Genomic DNA, 22,010 nt, shown 5'->3' with positions numbered 1-22,010 from the left:
CTTCCTGGGCCCTCTTCTCTTCTCCCGTGGATTATTTCCCTTGCTGATCTCCCCAGCTCCCATGGCTTCAATGATCATCTCTAGGCAGATAAATGTCCGATCTTATCTGTCCAGATCTAACCTCTTTCCAGACCTCTAGTTTCATAGCTCCAACTAGCAGCTTAACATCTTTAACTGGAAATCTCATGGGTGTCTTAAACTCAACACATTCAAAAATGAACTCGTTATTCTTACCCCCCAAAGTCTTCCTCCTTCTCCCCTGCCTATTCCTGCCAAGGACACCCTGGCTCAAAACCCAGGAGTCATCCTCAACTCCTCACTGTCTCACCCTCACAGCCAATCTGTTGCCAAAGCCTGTTGCTATTACCTTACTGGCATCTCTCAGAAGTCTCCCCTCTGACACTGGTGCAGTACTTACTACAATGGTCAGTCTCTCTGCCTCGTTTCTCCCCACTTCTGCTCAACTGTCAAAGAGATCTTCCTAAAGCATAGGCCTGACCATGTCAATCTTTCCTGTTCACTCCATCCCAGTGGCTCCCTATCGCTTCCAGGATCAAATATAAAATCCTAGTTGGTTTTTAGAGCCCTTCATAATGTGCCCTTCTGTGATACAGTGACACTGACTTTCATCTCTCAAATCCAGGTTTGGATTTTACCCACCCATGCCTAGAACTTGCCACCTCACCTTCACCTCCCACCTGGCATCGTCTCACCTCATGCACATATCCTACACAGAGGCTTTCCCCAGTCCTCTTTAACCCTACTGCCCTCCCTCTGATACTGTCTCCAAAGAGCCTGTCCACATCTTATTTATACACAGTGGTTTGCATGCTGTGTTTACCACAGCTCGTGAGCTCATGAGCAAGGATGTTTTTGGTCTTTCTTTGTAACCCCAACCCTTAGCACAGTGCCTGGCATACAGCAGGGAAAGCTAGGTGTTGAAATATAAGCTGTGGTGTGCATCCTTTTTAAAAAAGTGTCTGAAATGCCATTAAATTTGCAGTGAAATTTCCCTGAAAACATGACCTCAAAAAGCCCATGTATATGGCACCATCAGTAATTAGTATTTTCGAGTTTTTAAAGTTTCATACAAGGCTGGTGCTATCACTTCCCATTATTCCAGTCTGTAGACATGTTACAATTCCCCCTCAGAAGGCACAGTGCTGGGTGCTGGCTCCAGGGAAGAAATGGGGCCTATTCCACCAGTAGACATTGACAGCTCTTCTCCCACCTCCTGGGAGCACCGCTGGGGCACCGGCGAGATGGTCAAAAGACTCAGTCACACAGCCAGCAGGTGTCAGAAAGGACTTGAACTGGTCCTGAGATCAGCTCTCTATCCACCAAGCCACTCTGCTGCCTGGAGCAAAAGAAAAATGTAAACTCCTTAAAGGTAAGGGCTATTTTATGTTTTATTTTGTGTCCTGGTACCGTAGGCCCAAAGCCCTGCACACAAGCAGGTAGTGATTCTGCCCACATTCATTGTGCCCACTCCGCCTATCAATGTTTACGAAGCACCTATGTGCCAGGCAGTGTGCCAAGCCAAGGGAATACAAAGAGAGAAGCATGTGGTCTAACTGGTCGATGTCTATCACACTCAGCTATGTCTTGTTAATGTCAACAGAAAAAGGAGTTGAAGGATGTTAATAAACAGAACTATAAGACCTTCTTGCCAGGCACGAATACGAAGAATGGGACATATGGTTTGGGACACAACCATAAGGAGTTTGTTTCACTTGGTTGTGCCTATTTGTTACAAGGGTTTTATTTTTTTTTTTCTTTCAGTAGGAGATGGGAGGTGGGAGCACTGGGGAAAGAAGAAAAAAATAAATGCTTGATAATTTAAAAAAATAAAATGTACTTAAAAAAATCTTGCCAATATAATGTGCTCTTGAACCACTTCAAGACGGCTACCTATGTTATAAGTCTGGAGCACAATGACCATTTGATCTTTATGAATAGATGAGTTGAATACTTTAAGAGTTAATTTTAAGATAATCCTACTAAAGCTGTCAGTCCCATAATTCTAATCTCATCCTAATCTTCAGCACTCCATTGATCTTCTTAGCCTTGGTGAATAATTCTTTAGTCTCCCTTATTTGCTATAAAAAGATTTATAATTGCAGTGCTATCACCTTAGATAACACTGATCTCAGAAATTAAATAATTTTAAAAAAGAAAAAAGAAAACTAAAACTAAAACTCAAGTCACCTTAACTGAAAAATTGTGTTTTCCAGCTACTAAAGGCTAAGGGAAAGGCCTTTCACGTCTGAAAAGTACTTAAACCTAGAGACTGATGAGAAGGAAGAAGAAATGGGATCTTTCTACCCTTCCTGTCTCTCAGTCCTGCTGAAGCCAGCAATACTCCAGCAGCTCCTGACCATGTGGGAAATCTTTCTAAAATTGGAAAGGACATCAGAATTCACCATCTGGCAGGTACCCAGGAGACAGCAAATGATGTGCCCTGCTCACCTTGCTTTCTAATTTTACATTTGCAGCACACACCGATAAGCTGGAGTAGGCAGAAGGCAATAAAGATGGTGAAGGGAACACCTGGAGTCTGGGTCTTAGGAGGATCAGACCTAAGCATGTTTAGCCTGATGAGGGAATACTTAGGAGTTACTAGAGTGTCTGAAGAGCTATCTAGAGTGGGGAGGAGGGCTTTGCTGCCTTCCTTTTGCCTCCAGAGGGCAGACCCAGGAGCAAGAGCATGGGGGAAAACGTGCTACCCAATGAGCTGTTCCCATGGGTGCTGGTCACCTGGAGAGGCCATCAGGCATCAGGCCACAGGAGGGATTCCTCTGGCATGTGGGCAACGCACCCCCATCTCTTAACAGCCCAGATTTCTCTTCAAATGCTACATGAGCACCGTTGCCATGCCCAACACTATTCTCCGGACTCTGACGAGATGGACAGCAACAAAAGCCATTTTACAACTTGGGCAACATGACCAGAATTAATAACTGGGACTAAAAACACCATGGAGAGAATAATGGAAGAACCCCTTGCTGCACTGAAGAGGAGCCTCCAGAGAACGGGCAGCAGCTCCGAGGGCTGCTGGACTGAGGGGCAAGCATTTGGACCCAGCTGTGGATTTCAACGACACAAGAACACAAGTTAATAAGAATTCTTTTTTCTCCTGTCACTTAAAAATCTATTTAAATGAGATGAGGATAGCTTTTTCCAAGTTCTTAAAAAAAATGTATTATGAACTTTTATCAAATATTAATATTTCCATGTACAAAGGATGAAAAAAGACTGCGTATGAAACCATTGTGAAGCATTTGGAGCCCCCCCATCGCCTGAGAAAAGCCTAAAACCCCGACTGGCCCATCAGACATTTTGGCCCGCTCTGAGCTTAACCTACCATAATGCCTTGCGAGCTCTGACGTAACAAGCATGCTTTGCTTTGCTCTCTGATTGAACCCAAAATGCCCCTTCCTGTGTCAGCAACTACAAGGCCAGATGGAGCTGATCAGGAGCATTCCTCTGTTTATGACCATGCAGGGCAAGAGGCCTAGAACCCGGACGCTACCTTGAATTATGGAACTTCTCTTATCTTGGTATTTTATGGGCACGTGTTATGCTATGCATATTGTTATGTTAATGATAAAAGAAACACAGATATCCTGGATTTATAATTTCAATGGACGCTTATCTTCTTTTATTTATAATCTATCCTACTATATGAAGACTCTAATTTTGGTTGACACAAGCATCCTGAGCTGGGAATGCTCTAAGCCTATAAAGATTCTCCTTCAGCTTGTTTACCTCTGAGTTCAGAATTATTTTCTGACTCCATGCGTGCATGATTCTCTGGCTTAATGAGAATAAATAAGCATATTAAGTATCATAAATAACATAATTAAGAGTAATAATATATATAATATGATAAATAAGTTATAGTGACAGGGTACAGGCCCAAACTGAGACCTTTGCCCCTTACCCCAAAAAGAATCTGGGTCCCATTTGTCTGCAGGTGCTAGAGCCTGAACTCCCCTTGAATTCTCCCACTTGATCAAGGAAGTCTCTATCCATCACCTGAGGCTATAATCCTCCCACCTGGTCCTTCACTATGCATAGGCCCAGGCCCAATCTTCCAATTCTCTGTCACCCTTAATTTATCCCAGCCCTCCATTGTCTATTACCTCCCCAAGGCCCCAGCCACTTCCCACCCTCGATCACATTTAGACCCCATTCTACCTCCTAGTCATTCCCACCAAGACCCTCCCTAGACCCCTCCCCTCCAGTCACCCCAGCCTACTTGGCCACTCCGAGATCCCTCCCACAGTCTTTCTGTATATAAGGTCCATCTGGCCTCCATTAAGGTGCTCAAATTCTTTAAGTCTAGCCAATGCTCAGACTCCTTCAGAGTCTAGCCAATGGCTGGGACTTGCTCAAGCCTGCTTGTCTTTATAAGCCTCACAAATGTTTGGACTCCTTAAGAGTCTGGCCAATATGGTGGATCTTTAATAAACCTTATCTTTGGCTGAAAGAAGGCTTGAGTCGAATTCATTTGGGCAGGACCTGCATGTTGTGATTTTGGGGTCCCAGCACCCCTAAACCTCAACAACAGCTTATGTAGAGCCTGATTCTATTTGTTCCTTGGTCAAACCTTTGGTAAGGGGGAACCCCATTCAGTTTGTTCTTTGGACCAAACCTTTGGTAAATGGTTGACAACATCAAATTGAACACCGTGACACCTCTGGTCTATGTCCTCTCAACATTCTCCTTCTCTCTGTTATACAGATTTTAAATGTTCTGCTAATACTCCTTCCTTGTTTTTTTTTTTTAGTATCATTATCACTTCCACTTCTGCTTTCCCCAGCCCAAATCTGAGAATAATTCAAGAAAACCTGAGATCTGCGCTCCAAGTAAATCAATGAATTAAAATGGCAAGAGGCAAATAACTACATAAAATGTTAAACACGCGCACACGCACGCACACACACACACACACACACACACACTACATTTTGAAACTACACATCCTATGAAATTTTAGAAAAAGTTTTAGACATTAAATTCACTCAATCATCTCTGATACTAAAAATATATATGAAGAAGTTGGTGAGAGTAAGGTAGCACAAGTTGACCGAGCACTGGGTCTAGAGTCAGAAAGACCTGAGTTCAAATCCGGCCTCAGACTCTTACTAGCTACGTGATCCTGAGCATGTCATTCAACCTCCATTTGCCTCAGTTTCTTCAAATGTAAAATAAGGAAAATTATAGTGCCTATTTAAAAGGGTTGTTGTGACTATCAAATTAAACACTATTAGTAAAGTACATGATATCTGGGGCACACAGTTGATGCTGCATAAATGCTCATTCTTTCACCCTTCCTGAAGTTGTAGATAAATTGCAACTTTCATTCATTGCCTTAAAAGTCAGAAGGAACTATATCTTATACTAGGCAAAGAGAAGAATGAAATGACGTGTGGAATTGAATGAACATTTAGGTAATTAGAGTTCAGGACCTAATCGTATATTATCTCTTGAGGATGAGGCACAATAAAACAGTGTCTAACATGGCAGACTGATCATGAAGCTCAACCACTGTGTTACTATGAGGCTAAAAAGCCAGGTCTCCAGAGAACAATCCAGCAGAAGAAATCCAATGGTTGCAGACAGACCATTTCTTAAGAGCTTACTAAATACCCCAGGCTTGGTACCAAGGGTTAGGAACACAAGTATAAGTTGCCTGCTCTTGGGAAGCTTAGATTCTAAAGGGGGAAGATAACATATAAATAAAGGGGAGGGAGGTGACTGTTGTTCATTCTTCCTTTTTTTTGCGGGGGGTCGGGGGGGGGGCGGCTAGGCAATGGGGTTAAGTGACTTGCCTGGGGTCACACAGCCAGTAAGTGTTGTATGTCTGAGGCCAGGATTTGAACTCAGGTCCTCCTGACTCCAGGGCCAGTGCTCTAACCACTGCACCACCTAGCTGCCCCTTCATCCTTCCTTCCTCAAGAAGACCAAGGATATCACAAGGTGATGTGTTGACTCGAATACGAACTGGAAACGTGTGGGGCAGAGCAGTGAAAAGTCATCAGCCTCACTTTCTCCACCAGAGTCATGGAAGTCCAATAAGCGGGTCAAAGAAATGGCCCAGGTTGCAATGGGTGACCATGGCATTTCTAAATTAAGGTCTTTGGCAGATCTCAGTTTGTCTGAAACCATGCCTATTCAAAGACCTAGAGCTGAGTTAAGACAAAAAGATGGCTCAATTTACCATCACAAAGATGTCAATCTGGGAGGGGAAGAACCTCAGATTTTCTGGACAGAACAGAAAACAATTGTTATTTACACACATTCAAAGCCATCAAAACATAAACAATGGGCCACAGAGACTTGAACTGGAGCTATTATTGGCCATTCTAGGAAAGCCAGAGTGATTTGGTTTTTAAGGAGGAGTCAAGTAGGTTCCATTTAAAACACAACAGGCTTTTAAAAGCCTCTTTTCAGGGCTATATTTCGAGAAGTCAAGAGTAAAAATCACTGAGGACAGAAAGTAAATTGTCCCAGCTTTTAAAAAAAAAAAAAAGAAAGAAAAAAAGGAAGGAGGAGGAGGGTAGAGATGGGAAGAGGAGGAGATGAATAAACAGCAGAGCTCCCCAATTTCTGCTCAAACTGACAAGCTGGGTAGTAAAGTGATTACTACTCTCAGATATGGTGAAAGCTTAATAATATCATCATCTAACGTTTACATAGTGCTTACTATATGCCAGACTTACTATGCGCTTATTATCATCATCTTATCTGATTCTCACAACAACCTTGGCAGGGAAGTATTATATCCCCATTTCCCCATTTTACAGGCTGAGAAAACCAAAGTAAACAGGTTAAGTGACTGGCCCAGGGTTCACTCAGCCAGTGTCTGAGGCGCTCCCGACACCCTGATGCCACCTGAGGGGACAGGCTGGTTCCAGCGCTGAGTCCAAGGTTCCAGTGAGATGGAGGCAAGGATGCCAGCAGATGTGGAAAGGCAGAGTGGGGAGGTGGGACCATGAACACAGTGGAGGCCTGGAGGCCGAGCTCTAAGGGGCAGCATTCTGCTAAGCACTCCAGAGACACTCTACAGCAGTGATATCAAACTCAAGTAGAAACAGGGGGCACTAAACTAATACATAAGGTTTCCTGCGAGCTTCATATTAACTTAGAAAATCACATATTGACATCATCTAGGTTCTATTGTATTTATTTATTTTGATAAACATTTCCAAATTACATTTTAATCTGGTTCCCCAGTATGGGAGTAGCTGACACCTCTGCTTTATACAACTCAATAAAATAGTAAAAAAAAATTCATTTGGAAAAAACAAAAAAATCTAGAATTATCAAGGGAAAAGGTAGGGACAAGGGGGGACAGTGCTTGCAGACCTCAAACCATATTATAAAGCAACACGCATCAAAACCACAGACTGGTTAAAAAAGAGAGGTACAGACTAAAAAGAAAATCACAAACAATGGAACTCAATGATCCAGTATTTGATAAACCAGAAAACATAAATTACTTAGGAAAGAATTCTCAATTTGATAAAAACTGCTGGGAAAACTGGAAAGCATTCTGGCAGAAATCAGACTTTGACCAGCAACCTTACACCATATTCCACAATACACAGCTACATTACCTTAATATTAAAGATCATACTCACTCATCATTTATTTTATTAAATTATTTCCCAGCTCCATTCTAACCTGGTTCAGCAGCACTCAGGAATTTTGAGGTAAGTCAGACACCTCTGGTGACAGGAAGCCTCCAATCAGAAAAACAGGCAAGCAAGTCAAAGAGAGACATCAAGTGAAGAGCTGGAGAGCCCCACGCTGCGCAGATACCCACAACATCTGGGGCTTTCCTTAAAGACTTAAAAGAGGAAGGCCTCCGCATGGGAAACAGATATTATGGACAATTTAAACGAGTATAGTATCAAAACCCAGACAGGATGAACAGCTGTAAACGGGTTACAATCTGCACTGCTGGAAAGAGAACCCAGTGCTGAGGGATCTGGAGGGTGTGAACAGGTTGATTAAGTTACAAGTTGTATACCTCCTGCAAAGAGCCATTCTCTGTTACTTCCTCCTAAGGCAACAATCTTCTTCCTCAAGCTTGCTCTAAGAGAGGCAACATGTTATAACATACACAACAATGGACATTGGAGAAGCCCACTTAACTCCTCCTGCCCCCAGCCTCGGCTTCCCAAGCTCTACAATGGGAACAGTGACACCTCTGCTATTTACTGTTGCTCACCCTCTCTTCTGGCTCTCCTCCGCCCCTCCAGCTGGCTGGCTTACTGACCTAATTCCATTAGCATTTTCAGCTCTTCCCCCCTTCCCAGCTGGCAGGGTACAGGCTCTGAACCTAGAAGTCCTTCAATTCTGAGGAGCTCATTTTCTTGAAGTTTGGCAAAACAAGGCCTTCTGAATGGTATTCCACTCTTTCAGCGGGGGAGAATACAAGTTTCTGGGGAGTAAAGCCTCTTTTAATATTTTCCCAAGGGAGAGGCTTATTTGGCACCACTAGTAGGAAAAGATAAATTAAGGGAAATTAATGCTTTATCTAGAATATGGCTTGTCACTTTTAAATATACAATAATAAAAGTATAAGCTAAGCTGGACAGCATGGTGTGGCATGGTCTAGATACACAGAGGGCCAAGGTTCAAGGCCTGCCTTGGACACATAACAGCTGTGTGACCCTGGATAAGTCACTGGATTTCAGTGCCCCAAGAATTTCAGAGATTATTAGTTACAAACTGCCAATCTACACTGGTAGGAGTGGTTTCCACATGTACACATGTGAAATTTCTTAAAGAGATAGATACAGTTACAAGTCTGGAAAAACTCCTCTCAGCAATGGGTCAATCAACAAGCACCTACTAACTGCTTCCTATGTGCTAGGCACTATGCTAAAGACAGGAGCACAAAAATGGCAGAAACAGTGCCTGCCCTCCAAGAGCTCCCAGTCCAACAGGGGAGATCACACACAAACAACTATGTGCAAACAAGACATGTGCAGGACAAAAGGGAGGTAATCACCAGAGAGAAGGTGCTAGCATCAAGAGGGAGCAGGAAAGCTTCAAGCAGACACTGAGGCTGGAGGAAGCCAGGCACCGCACGAACGGAGAGGTTCTTCTTCGAGGCACAGCAAAGAGGCAGATGCCTCAGTGGGTGACTGCGGGGCGAGGAAGCCAAGCGGTCCTGGGGAGGGCAGGGAGCCGCCGAAGCAGACGTAGCCAGACACGGCTCTGAGGAGATCGGGGGAGTGGAGAGTGGACTGGAGCAGATGGGGAGACCACGCTGAAGGTTACTGCCATAGTCCAGGCCTGCGCTGGGCTGCTGGTAGTGTCACAGGATAAGATGACGATGATGATAGAAAGACTGAGCGCTACCAGAGACATTCCCGGGATGTCTTACAAAAGTTCATAAGTTTGTCACTGTCTGGGAAATACTGGGAAATATATTCCTCCTCCACAGTTATTAAGCCTTTGAGAGGACCCTGGCTCTGCAATTGTTGATAAGGTGAGAAAGAGCTGTACCACCGATGAGGACACACGCACCCAGTAAAAGCTGACACAGGCCCCTCGGCCTATTATTGAGGGCTGAATTTAGAACAATGAGGATAGCTACACCAACCTTCTCCCTACTTTTTCCACATGCTAATCAAAGGAGCTGGGAGCCCAAGGGCCAGTCAGTCAGGGTGCTGCTCACCTGGAGCCAGGAGGCCACACCTCCACATAAGCCCAGCAGCTGGAGAGACCTCTTGGACCCTTATTTCCACTTGCTGTGTTGGGCCAGGTGAGCTGAGGTCCCCAGGGATGTGCGCAAGGAAGACAGTCAGGGAAGAATGTGAGGGACTGTCTGAAGTTGGCTACTGCCACGTGGGGGTTGTGGCAAGATGGGGTAGGAACAAGATATTAGGAAGTGACCAGAGCTCACGCTCCTGAAGCAGTGGGCAGTGCTACGTGGAGCTGTGATAAGCTGGGGAAGGAACAGAATACAAGGAAGTAGCTGGAGCATGTGCTCCTGAGGCAGGGGGCTGTGCCACATGGGAGTGGGACGGCAGAGAACGAGTTCCTTTGTCTAGCCCCCTCCCTAGGTACAACGCTAACCCCAGACGCCTCCTTCCTGTGTCCTTCCTGACTTCCTGGGTCACGTACTTTCCCTTTGTGTAGCACTGACCCCAGACGCCTCCTCCCGGTATCTGGGCCTGACTTCCTGAGTCACGTACTCTCCCTTTGTCTATGCACTAATCCCAGACGCCTCCTTCCTGTATCCGGTCCTAGCCTCCTGCGTCACTTCCTCTCCCTTGGTGCGCTAAACCCAGACATCCCCTTCCGGTATCTGACCCTACAATCAATGACTAGTAGGCAGGCTGAGGAGGAGGGGCTAAGTATGTACTTAAGGAACGGTCGTGGTCTGGAGCACGCGCTCTCTCTTTACTCCTGCTCTCTTGCTCTGGCCTTCCTGCTTGGCCTTGCTGTGATGGCCTCTGAATAAAGCTCGGGTGTTGGCACCTCCTGGTCGGCTCGTCTCTGTGTGTTTATCCGGGAAGGCACTGAAGACTGGTAAGTATGACTCTGGCAGCCTGCTCCTTATAGGAAGAGAGTGCACGGCGCGGCCAGCACAGAAGAATGACAACCATCCTGCAGTTCTGCTCTGACGGAGCAGCCCAGCACCTCAGAACTCCCAGCCCTCTCTGCCCGAGTGACGAGATTAAGCCTCACAGAGAGACAAGGAAGGAGGAGAGGGAGAAATTACAAACTGCCAGAAAAGGGGTACCAAAGGTGAGAAGCATCCTGGCAGGTGGGCGCCCCAGTGCCCATTACAGGAAAATGGGAATTTCAAGAATAAAATGAAGTTGATTCTGAGCACTGGGAACGTGCCCTCAAGGTGAGGTGGGGCTAGGCTCAGGGCTCTGCCAGCACTTATTAGAGGTCATGGGGCACTGAGGTACTGACCTGCACCAGGGAAAGCTGCTGTCAAGTTCAACTATTCAGCCATCTCCATCCTGAGGGGCAGACACGGTCCCAAACCACATCTCACCACATCTGCCTCCACCAACCAGGGCCTTCTCTATTTTACAAGCCCTTTATTTACAAAGGACTGTGACCCACAGATTAAAGGGCACAAGGAGAGAGAGAGAGGGAGAGGTGTCATCCCGTTGGGATGACGCCCCCACACCACAACATACACACAACCTTGGGTTGGCTGGTCTGTATCACTTATATTAACAATCTCTGCCAATGCCTTCAACAAGTGTCCTAGAGCAGGACGCCATGGACAGACAGAAGTGGGAGAAAAGAAAGTATCCAAGGGAGGGGACAGGAATGTCTTTCTTTTCATGAAAACCAAAAATAAAGAGATCACGCCTGGCTTTCTCCTATATTATTCTCACTACACACTGTCTAAATTTCACAGTTAAAATAAAATAGTTCCATCTGATCAGTGTCTCCAAAAGCTGCCCCAGGAAATGTCCATTTATCGGAATCAATCAACGCCTATTAAGTGCTTACTGAGTGAGCACTGGGTTCAGATCTGGAGACATACAAGGAAAAACTAAGACCATCCCTGCCCTCCAAGAGCTTATCATCCAACGCTTCTTCCAATAAATTTTCTCCAGGCAGGAACAGAACTGGGCCCATTACTTCTTTGGTAAGAGAACTCCTAGATAAGGAACTTCACATTTTATCCAGGTAGGTAAGTACCTTCCCCTCAATCTACAGTGGAAGAGAGTCGCTTGGGCTCTGAGAGATTAAGTGACTTGCTCAGGGTCAAACAGTCACTTCTTATCAGAGAAGGGAGCTGGAACCCAAATCCTCCTGCACTGAGCCTGGACTCAGAAGAGCAGAGTTCAAATCCTGACTCAGACACTTACTAGTTGTACGACCCTTTGCAAGTGACTTCACCTCTGTCTCAGTTTCCATAATTGTAAAATGGGGGTAATATCAGAACCTACCTCCCAGGGTTGTTGAGAGGATCAGATGTGACAATAGTTGTTTAAAAAAAAAAAAAAAGCCCTTAACACAGTGCCTGGGGCATATAGTAGGCACCATATAAATGTTTCTTCCTTTCCTTCTTCCCCGTCTCTTTTCAAGACATTCAAAAGAAATCAGGCTTCATAACTTACTCCAAAGCAGGTCTCAGAACTCGGACTTTTAATGCCTCCAATATTCGATTTAACTCCACAAATGGTTCTTTTTGACTTGGGTCTATAGACAATCCAGATTCCTGAAAAGCAGAAAAGTTCCTTTGTTATCTTTAGTCAGAACTATGAAACAGCATTAAAAGGAAAGTAAATTAGCACTAGAAATTTAGGACAATTTAAAATAAATTTTATCGAAAAGGCAACCCTCTGAGAATTACACAGAATGCATACAAGTTGCAAGTTCCTGAAGGGACGGTTCTAAGTTCAGCTTGAGCTGTGCCCGAAATGGGACATTCTATTTTCAGATCAGAGGTTCAGTTTGTAGCCTCATTCTATGTAAGTTACTTAGTCTAGACTTTTCTCATCCAGAAAACAGAGGATGCCCAAGCTTGTAAAATGTTTTGAGCTCTCTAAATCAGTGTTCTCAAACTATGATTGGGCGACTCCTCCCAGACATCATTTCAGGGGGATCCATAAGGTCAAAACTGTTTTCACAATAATACTAAGACATGTTCATTTCTACTATGAGAAACATTGAAATATAACCCACCAACAAAAGCTCTTTGGGAAGTCCTTGAAAATTTTAAGAGTGGAAAAAAATCCCAAGACCAAAAAGTTTGAGAACCATTGTGCTGTATATCAAAAGGCCTGAAAAAGACATAAGAGTAACTCTTGGGGGGTTGCTAATTCTGAAGCAAATTTTCAGATCTCTTTGATCAGGAATATTTCCAGAGGTGGAAGAAAACAGATCAATACTTGCATCTATTTTCCTCCTCTTTTTCTCTTTTAAGTCATATTCACCTTGCCAGTTAAAGAAGATAATGGGAAAGAAAGCAGGTCCTCTGCAGGCCTGAGCCCCACCCTGCTTCTCTGCCTCAGCCCTCCCGTCCAAGTCTGACAGCAAAGACAAGACAGGCCTTGTGGACAGAAGAGCCTACAGAAAAGCAATTCTCATCATCAATAATAAATATTTAAAACCATTCAACAAACCCTAGCTTACTATGGCCACTTACTACTGTGTGGTGGGTACCTAACCCTTTCCAGTGATCCAACATTGGACACATCATATACTGAGGTAAGGTCAAAATGGGCACATGATTTAGACATAAAAGGTGCTACCATAAGGAAACTAGGGGAGCATGGAAAAGTGTACCTGTCATATTCTATGAGTAAGGGAAGAGTTTATGACTGAACAAGAAACAGAGAGGATCATAGGAAATAAAATGGATAACTTTGATTACATGAAATTAAAAAGGTTTTACACAAACAAAACTAATGCAGCCAGCACTAAAAAACTAGGTGTGTGTGGGGGGGATGGATTTTTACAGCAAGTTTCTCTGATAAAAGCCTCACTTCTCAAATGTATAGGGAACTGAGCCAAATTTATAAAAATAAGAGCCATTTCCCAGTTGATTAATGGTCAAAGGATATGAATAGGAAGCTTTGGAAAGTTAAAAAAAAAAATCAAAGCTATCAATAATCTTAAGAAAAACTGCTCTAGAACACTACCGATTAGAGAAACACAAATTACGACAACTCTTGAGGTACCACCTCACACTTATGAGATTGGCTTACATGACAGAAAAAGGAAATGACAAACGTTGGAGGGGATGTGGAAAAACCGGGACACTAATGCATTGTTGGTGGAGTTGTAAACTAGTCCAATCATTCGGGAGAACAATTTGGAACTGCTCCCAAAGTGCTACAAAATTGTGCATAGCCTTAGAAATACCACTCCTAGGTCTGTATCCTAAAGAGAAAAAAGGAAGAGGATCTAGTTGTACAAAAGTATTTATAACAGATCTTTTTGTGGTGGCTAAAGAAATGGAAATCAAGGGGATGCCTACCAATTGAGGAATGGCTGAACAAGTTGTTGTATGATTACAATGGAATACTATTGTACTGTAAGAAATGAAGAGCAGGATAGTTTCAGAAAAACCTGGGAAGACTTATACGAACTCATGCTAAGTGAAGTGAGCAAAACCAAGAGAAGATTGTACATAGTACCACAAGGATGACCAACTATGAAAAACTTAGCTACTCTGATCAAGACAGTGACCCATATCAAGACAGTAATTCCAAAGAATTCATGATGAAAAATGCCATCCACCTCCAGAGAGAGAACTGATGAACTCTGAATGTAGACTGAAGCATAATTTTTTTTACTCTTTATTTTTATTGTTTTATTTTGCGTTTTCTTTTGCAACATGACTAACATGGAAATATGTTTTGCATGACTTCAAACATATAATCAATACCAAATTGTTTCCCTTCTCAAGGAGGATGAAGGGTAAGAGGGGAGAGAATTTAGAACTCAAAATTTTACAAATAATTGTTTAAAAATTTTTTACATGTAATTGGGAAATATTGAATGAAATAAGAGTAATTTTTCAGATATTAAAAAAAAAACTCTCCTCCACTAATGACCAGTCCACTGGTCTCTCCTTTTCTGAAAGTATTAATAGTTAAGACAGACATCCATGGCCAGCAGAAAACCTGAACCCTGCTTTGGAATGATCACACACTGGCTCTATTCTGCTCGTGTTCTTTTCTCACCACACGCCCACCTGTTTCCCAGTTACCTGACAGAGTTCCTCAGCTACATCCAGCATTCCTTGTCGGAAAAAGTGTTCCACCATCACTTCATTGAGGATCCTCTGGCTGTCTGCCTGCCAACAGCCATCAATTCCCACACTACTGATGTCGGAATCAAAATTCTGAAAGGCACAAATGAACATTCAATTGGCCAGAGAACTTCACCTCAGAAGTCACTTGAAATGTGCTGCTCAGATATGTTTTTGTTTGTTTCCTACCCAGCCATTCAATCACCCTCTCCAAAGGTATAGAAGGCTGCATCAGGACATCCTCCTTCCATTGTCTCCTTCCTGAAACCAGTCTCATTTCCCAGGTCATGTGAACTCACCCTGGAGATTTATAATCCTAGCCAATTACAAATCCAACCCTTTGCTGGAAGACAAAGTCAAGTTGGTAAAGAATTTTTAAAAGTAGACGTGACAATAAGAACTAGTCAAGTGACAATAAATGATTACAAAAGACCATTTTCAACATCAGAGTGGTAAAGAAGTCTTCTCCTCCAAAAACTCCAAAGGTTCATTCTTCTCTAAATGTGTAAAAAAATCACACCAAGAAAAAACTGTCCTAAATAGAAGTGCCAAGTCAGTAGCCTAAGAGAACAATGGAACACAACAGAAGATGTAATCGTTAAAATCACATGCAGAAATAGGGAAATACACAAATTGTTTCATTTTGTTTATTCATCTTCTCTGCACAGACATCTATCTCTCTTAAAGGTTCAGTATTAATTTACTTTATAAAAAGGAGTAACACAAAGCACCCAGCGACCAATGGGAGAGAAAGCAGTTATTGTCAGCCAGGCCTGGAAGGAGCTAGCAGTGCTGGGCCAAGGCTATGCTCCATTCCAGCTTATCAGATTCTGCATAATAGTTCAGTACTTTTAAGCACACTATCCCATCTTTCTGTTCTCTATGACAGCCTAGTCTCTCCCCGCCTCCAAAGTCTCAAGTGCTGGGAACAGAGAAAGATGGTATCACAGCCCAGCCCCCTTTCTCCCCCCAAGTCCTCTCCCAACCAGCCTTCAGACAAAGAGTCATTCAACTGAATGGAGAGTGGGTGTCTAGAAAGGGAACAATGACATGTATTACACATGGACGCTGTGGTTTGTATCACAAATGGACACAGCAATTTAGAACACCCACCCCCCCCCCCAAAAAAAAAGGCGAGCAGGAATCACAGACCCAGGCTTTGATGGGCAGAGAGACTCTTCAACCGTCTTTCAGCATCATCCAAACCAAACCAAATGTGAATTACTGGTTCCCACTTAAATAGTCCAAGTAAAAGGTTTACTCTCTTCTTCCAACGAGTGTACAAGTTCTTTGCCCCATGAGAATGAAATGACAAATTTCACAGTGACAACAGGTGGCACAGGTCATGGACCAATCAGTTCTGTTCAACAATACATATTCAGCCAGATTTTATAGCTCCCTACCAACTCAAGTGAATTCAACAAATATTTACTAGGCACGTACCATGTGAATAAGGAAGGACTACTAGGCCACAAAAATGCTTTAATTATTAGCTCGTGTATACACGTGAAAATGGGGAAACCTTGGATCCCTCAGATGAGGTTTAGACTATTCAACCTTGCCCTCGCTTTGGCAGTCAGTCATTTAAGCTACAATTAAACAGGGATGGGGAGGGAACCAGATGCGCCCTTGAGGTCCTATCATTGTGATTCCATGTCCAACCTTACACCCTCTGTAGAGAATTATCGTTTGCATATAGCTCCATCTCTACTTACCCAGCAAAGGAATCAATATCAAGTTCTACAAAGTGTCTGCGAGAGAGTTACCCTTGTGTTTGAGGAACATCAATCTGGCCGTTAGGGAGGATGAATTGGAAAGAAAACAGACTGCAGTGAGAATGATCCGGAAGCACTGCAAGAATCCACAAGAAAGCTGACGAGGGCCCAAGTTAGGGCGATTCCAGTATCAGTGGACATCAAAGACGCTGTGGAGGCACAGGAGAACTGACCTCCACAGAAACCAGGGCTTAGGAACAGGTCAAGACGCTCACTGTGGGAGAAGGAATTTGTTGCCCTTTCTCTAAGGGTGTCACGCCTCCTTTGAACAACATTCTTTCTAAGAATGAGAGAAAGCGGAACACCTTAAGCCTTAATTCCACCAAGAACACAAACAGACGAAGGAAAGAATGCTGTTCAGTCTTTTCAGATATGTCCGACTCTCCGTGACCCCCTTAGGGTTTTCTTGGCAGAGATACTGGAGTGGTCTGCCGTCTCCCTTTTTCAGCTCACTTTACAGATGAGGAAACTGGGGCAAACAGGATTAAGTGACTTGCCCAGGGTCACACAGCTAGGCAGGTCTGAGGTGGGATCTGAACTCAGGAAGATGAGCCCTCCTGACTCCAGGCCCAGCGTTCTGTTCACTGCTGCAATTAGCTGTCCCAAGAAAGAATAGATAAGTATATAGGCACTATGAATCAAAGAATACAAGGTTAGAATAGATAGAAAGTGAACAAAGTAAAGATATTCTTTTTAGAAAAAGTTTAAAATTTTAAAAAACAACAGACAAAAGAAGCTGAAAGGACGGAAGAGAAGGGCAATTTTTAATTAGAGATTTTTTTAAAAAGAGGAGAAAGGAAAATAGGTAACTAAATAAAAGGAAGAAAGAAAAAGCAATCAAGTTAAGTAAAACTTGAAAACTAGAGAAAGAGGTGACAAATGGGAGAGGGAAGATCTAAGGGTAAGGAGAAGAGAGTAGGAATAGGCTGCCTTAAGGTAGATTAAGGAAAAATAATTGTATGGACAAAGTACTGTCTTAAAAGAGGAAGACTAACAAAACAAAATCCTAACTTTTTAAAAAAGCAATACTGAAAATATAAATGGAAAAAAATATAAACCCAACCCTTGTAACTTTAAATGTGAATTGACTGAACACGCCAATAAAATGAAAAAGATTAGATAAGAAAACCCCAATCTGCAGCTAACAAGAAACATCTGAAAAACAAAGAATAAAAATGAGGATGGAACAAAATTTGCTATGGATCAAGTGAATCCAAAAAAGCAGGTATTGCAATCATGCTATCAAACAAAGCAAAAGCCAAAAATTTACAATATAAAAGAGATAAACAAGGATATTATGTTGAAAGGACCCAGGGACAACAAACCAACACCAAAATAAAGCTTATGTGCTCCAAGTGCCAAAGCATCAAAAGTAACAAAAGTTAACTGAATTGCAAGAAGACAGAGCCAAAAATATCAAAGAGTACAAGGCTGTGTACTGTCACCTTCAACTTACACGCAGATGAAGGACATCGTGTGAAATGCCAGGCTGGATGAATCAAAAGCCAGAATTAAGGTTGGGGGGAAAATATCAACAATCTCAGAGATGCAGATGATACCACTGATGGCAGAGAATGAACAGAATTAAGAAGCCTCTTACCAAGGTGAAAGAGGAGAGTACAAGCTTTAAGCCAGCTTAACATCCAAAAAACTAAGATCTTGGCAACTGGTCTCATCACTTCCTGGCAAACAAAGAAATGGAAGCAGTGTCAGAGTTGATATTCTTGAGCTCAAAGATCAGCGCGGACAGCGACTGCAGCCATGAAATTAAAAGACGTTTACTCCTTGGAAGGAATGCAATCGACAATCTGGACATACCGAAAAGCAGAGATGTCGCCTTGCCGACAAAGGTCTATATAGTCAAAGTTATGGGTTTTCCAACAGCAACGTGTGGCTGAGAGAGTTGGATTGTAAGGAAAGCCGGGCACCACAGCATCAAAGCCTTTGAACTATCGGGCTGGAGAAGGCTTTTAAGATTCCCTTGGCCAGCAAGGAGCTTAAAGAAATTAATTCAGGCTAATTCAGGAAGGTCAAATACTGAGGCTGAAGCTTAAATACTTTGTCCACATAATGGGAAGACAGGACTCATTGGAAAAGGCCCTGATGTTGGGAAAGACTGAAGACAAAAGGAAAAGGGGATGGCAGAAGATGGAATGGATAGATAGTATCATGGAAACAACAAACATGGACTTGGACAAATTTTGAGAGATAGTGGGAGATAGAAAGGTCTGGTGTGCTAAGGTCCACAGAGTCACAAAAGAACTGAACAAGGGAGACTTTGATATTCCTCTCTCAGATTGGGCCAAATCTAAAAGAAAAATAAAAGGAAAAATATAGAATTTTTAAAAATACATAATTAAAAGATTCTTAAGTAAAATGATCCACAGATGTTATTATCTCAATCACACCATGTGTGTATGTATATATGTATATATATAAAACTGTCTAATAATCCTTATCAAAGGGCTTAGATACAAATTAAGTAAATTAAGAAGCCCAACATTTACTAAGGAGTAGAAATTCATTAGCTTGTACTCTGGAAAACAGCACAACAGCTGGCCCACTCAAAACCGCCAGCCGGCTTTGAAAGTAATCTCTGGCTTCTTCACCGGACCCCAGGGGGCACAGCATTTGTCAGAAGCTTGGTGCTCACTCACTTACTAGGCTGGAGGGTTACACTGCATTTCAATTCTAGACTATTTGAGTGGTTTGAGCCACTTGTTAAATGTTTACCAGCACACTCTGGATACTCACATACAATACCAAGACAGCTTCTAGGAATGGGCTAGAGTTCAGAAAACTAATCTCCCATGAACTCAGTGGCCCCTGTTACTCAGTTTCTTCTTCTAGAACTAAATCTAATAAAAATTGCTTGAACAGCCTTCCTAACTCTGAAGAACTATAAAAATGTTAATCTCCATAGAAAACCTGAACTGGAGGTCTCTAGCCCTGGCGTTCTTTCCTCTGAGTTTTCTTCACACTCTTATCTCCTGACTTTCTCCTACCTTCCCACAGCCCCTTCTTTGCCTCCACCACGATTCATCACCCACAAACCAACCCCAAAATGTGTAGCCAAGGTCCCACCTTGAGCTCTTCTCTCTTCTCGTGTTACAGTGTCTGTCTTTTGGACCTCAATTATCATCAACCAGTCTCTCTCCCGAGCTCCAAATGCTTAGTGGACATTTAACATGTTACACAGACATCTCAAACTCAGAAACCCATAAACAACTTTGTGGCTACTCCCAAAGCTGCCACATTTACTTCAGGTCCTCATCATTTCTCAGGTGGACTATTATAATCATCTTTTTTTTTTAAATAAATTGTAAAAGCCTACCACTTTGCGGAGAGGGGGTAAGGAGAGCAGGGTTCATCTCAGAACACTGTATTTTCAAGATAAAGTCCATTCTCCCAAATCCCCTACACAGCTGCCAAGCCATATTCCTAAAGCCAGGTCTCACCAGAGCATTCCTCTACGCCAACCCCATCCGCCCCCTACTAACTATGGGATTAAACACAAATCCCTCCATTTGGCATTTAAAGAGCTCCACAACCTGGCTTCCCCCCCTTGCGGATTTATTACACATTGCCCCCTTTGGTGCACTGGCCTTGCTGCTGTTTCTCATGTACATCATGGCACCATCTGGATGCCTCTGCACACATAGTCCCGCCTCTACCTCTTGGAACCCCTACCTGCCTCTACCTACCTACCAGAGTCACTCCTGACCCTCCCCTAACATCTAATTTATAGTCTATATATAATTTCGTATCTACTTGTTTACCCCATCCCCATGTGATCTCCTTGACTACAGAGATACAGTTTTGTCTTTTCTATCTCCAGGGTCTAACTAGCCTGGCACATAGTAGGTGCTTAATAAATGTGTGCTGCTTGAATGAGGACAGAAGGACAATCAAAGATACAGATATATGATTTTTTAGCAGGCTGTATGTTACATATATACTGATCTGGCATTTTCTTTCAAAGATATAATTCTATTTTCTGCATACTGATTGATAACTAAGTCCAATCCCCAAACCCACAGAAATCACCTGGAGGGCTTAAATAAGAAAACCTGAGTTTCAGGAGACAAGGCTGCCCTGCTGGGTCAAAGACTGGGCAGTTAATAAGTAATAAATGCTCACAGAAATAATTCTATATGGGTTTTTGGAAAAACAAATTTCCCTGCTCTGAATGCTGGTACTAAGCCTAAGCCTTCAGTGCCTTGCCTACCACTAATAGGTGAAGGAATTCAATACTGCAAAAAGGATCCAGGTCTTCCATTTAGGGGGAAAAAAAAACAGGAATCTTTTTACCAAATATTGAGAAGTGCCTTTTAGAACTCATTGCCAGGTGGCCTTTCAAGCTACAAATCATACCTGGCAGAACATGCTGGCATAAAATTCCCTCTAATCATCATCTGTTTTCTGTTACTATAATTGGTTCCATTATTTGTAGTACTGATGCTACAAAATTATTCCAAAGGTTAATGGGGTCAGCTCATTCACCACCTGTTCTGAATGGCTTCATAGGATAACTTCTGCAGCTCTCAACTGTAATCCAAAATTCAGTAAATAAGAAAGTTGAGTCATTCAGTGTTCACCACTGTTAACCTTTGCAGGCAGCTGACAGAACAAAATGGGAAGAACAGAGCTCTACAAAAAATTGTGGAAACCCACTCAAAGAGTGAAGACATCAGCAAAGATTTGATCTGACTCAGAAAAAGTGTCTACACAGCTCTATAGGCCCTAAAAAAAGCTCTAACAAGAGCCTCCAAAGGCTGGAGACAGTTGAATGGGGTCAACAGCCAAGCTAAAAACAGCCCCCACAAGCCAGTCATTTTAACTCACTGACACCAGGCAAATTTCCCCCTCTTTTAAGGTGAAGAAAGCGGAGGGTTTGAAACAGAGTAATACAGCTCTCCTCCCTTGGGCCTAGGCACTTACATTAGCTCTACCCAGCAGACACTTCCACAACATCACCTGGTATTTTATCTATTCAAATCAGACAATTATTTATTTTTCCAAACATTTTTAAAATTTAAGAAAAATTCATTACAAACTAAAATGTAATCCCTGGTTTGCTTTTTTAAAAGAAACATACACATCCATCTTTCAAACATGAGTAAGACATCTGATAACACAGTCTTAGATCTAAGGACATTCTGGCATTAAAAGTATGGGGAACAGTCAAAAGAGATGGAAAAATATCTCTCTACTGCCCACCCTCTCACAAACTCTAAGAATAACATCCAATCTAACATCATGCCTCTCTCACTGAACTTGTCTCCAACCAATGATGCCACACCAGCACACCCTGCTCAACGGTTAGCCTACTCCATGCTCTTCCCAGGGATCCTGAGCCTTATTCCCCATCCTCCACTCACCACTCTCACACCTATCCCCAAAAGGTTCCACTCCAGATGTGCCCACCTCCTCCCCTGTGGTCTCTGGAATTCCTGCTCCATAGGTAACAAACT

At 43.0% G+C, this 22,010-nt stretch overlaps 1 protein-coding gene across 1 annotated transcript in view; it reads right to left on the bottom strand.

The window, feature by feature from the left end:
• The window catches only part of RMND5A (required for meiotic nuclear division 5 homolog A), a 73,372-nt gene that overhangs the window by 20,360 nt on the left and 31,002 nt on the right, over positions 1-22,010 (bottom strand). The window contains exons 3-4 of the mRNA XM_027860450.1: positions 14,720-14,854; positions 12,120-12,220 (exon numbers count right to left, since the gene is read on the bottom strand). Of these exons, the coding sequence (XP_027716251.1) occupies positions 12,120-12,220; positions 14,720-14,854 (236 nt within the window). The remainder of the gene's footprint in view (positions 1-12,119; positions 12,221-14,719; positions 14,855-22,010) is intronic.

This window comes from Vombatus ursinus, unplaced genomic scaffold (genome assembly GCF_900497805.2).
Source record: "Vombatus ursinus unplaced genomic scaffold, bare-nosed wombat genome assembly UNPS02014181.1, whole genome shotgun sequence".
Taxonomy (NCBI): domain Eukaryota; kingdom Metazoa; phylum Chordata; class Mammalia; order Diprotodontia; family Vombatidae; genus Vombatus; species Vombatus ursinus.
Note: the sequence above shows the minus strand (reverse complement) of the source record. Positions and strands in the feature narration are given on the sequence as shown.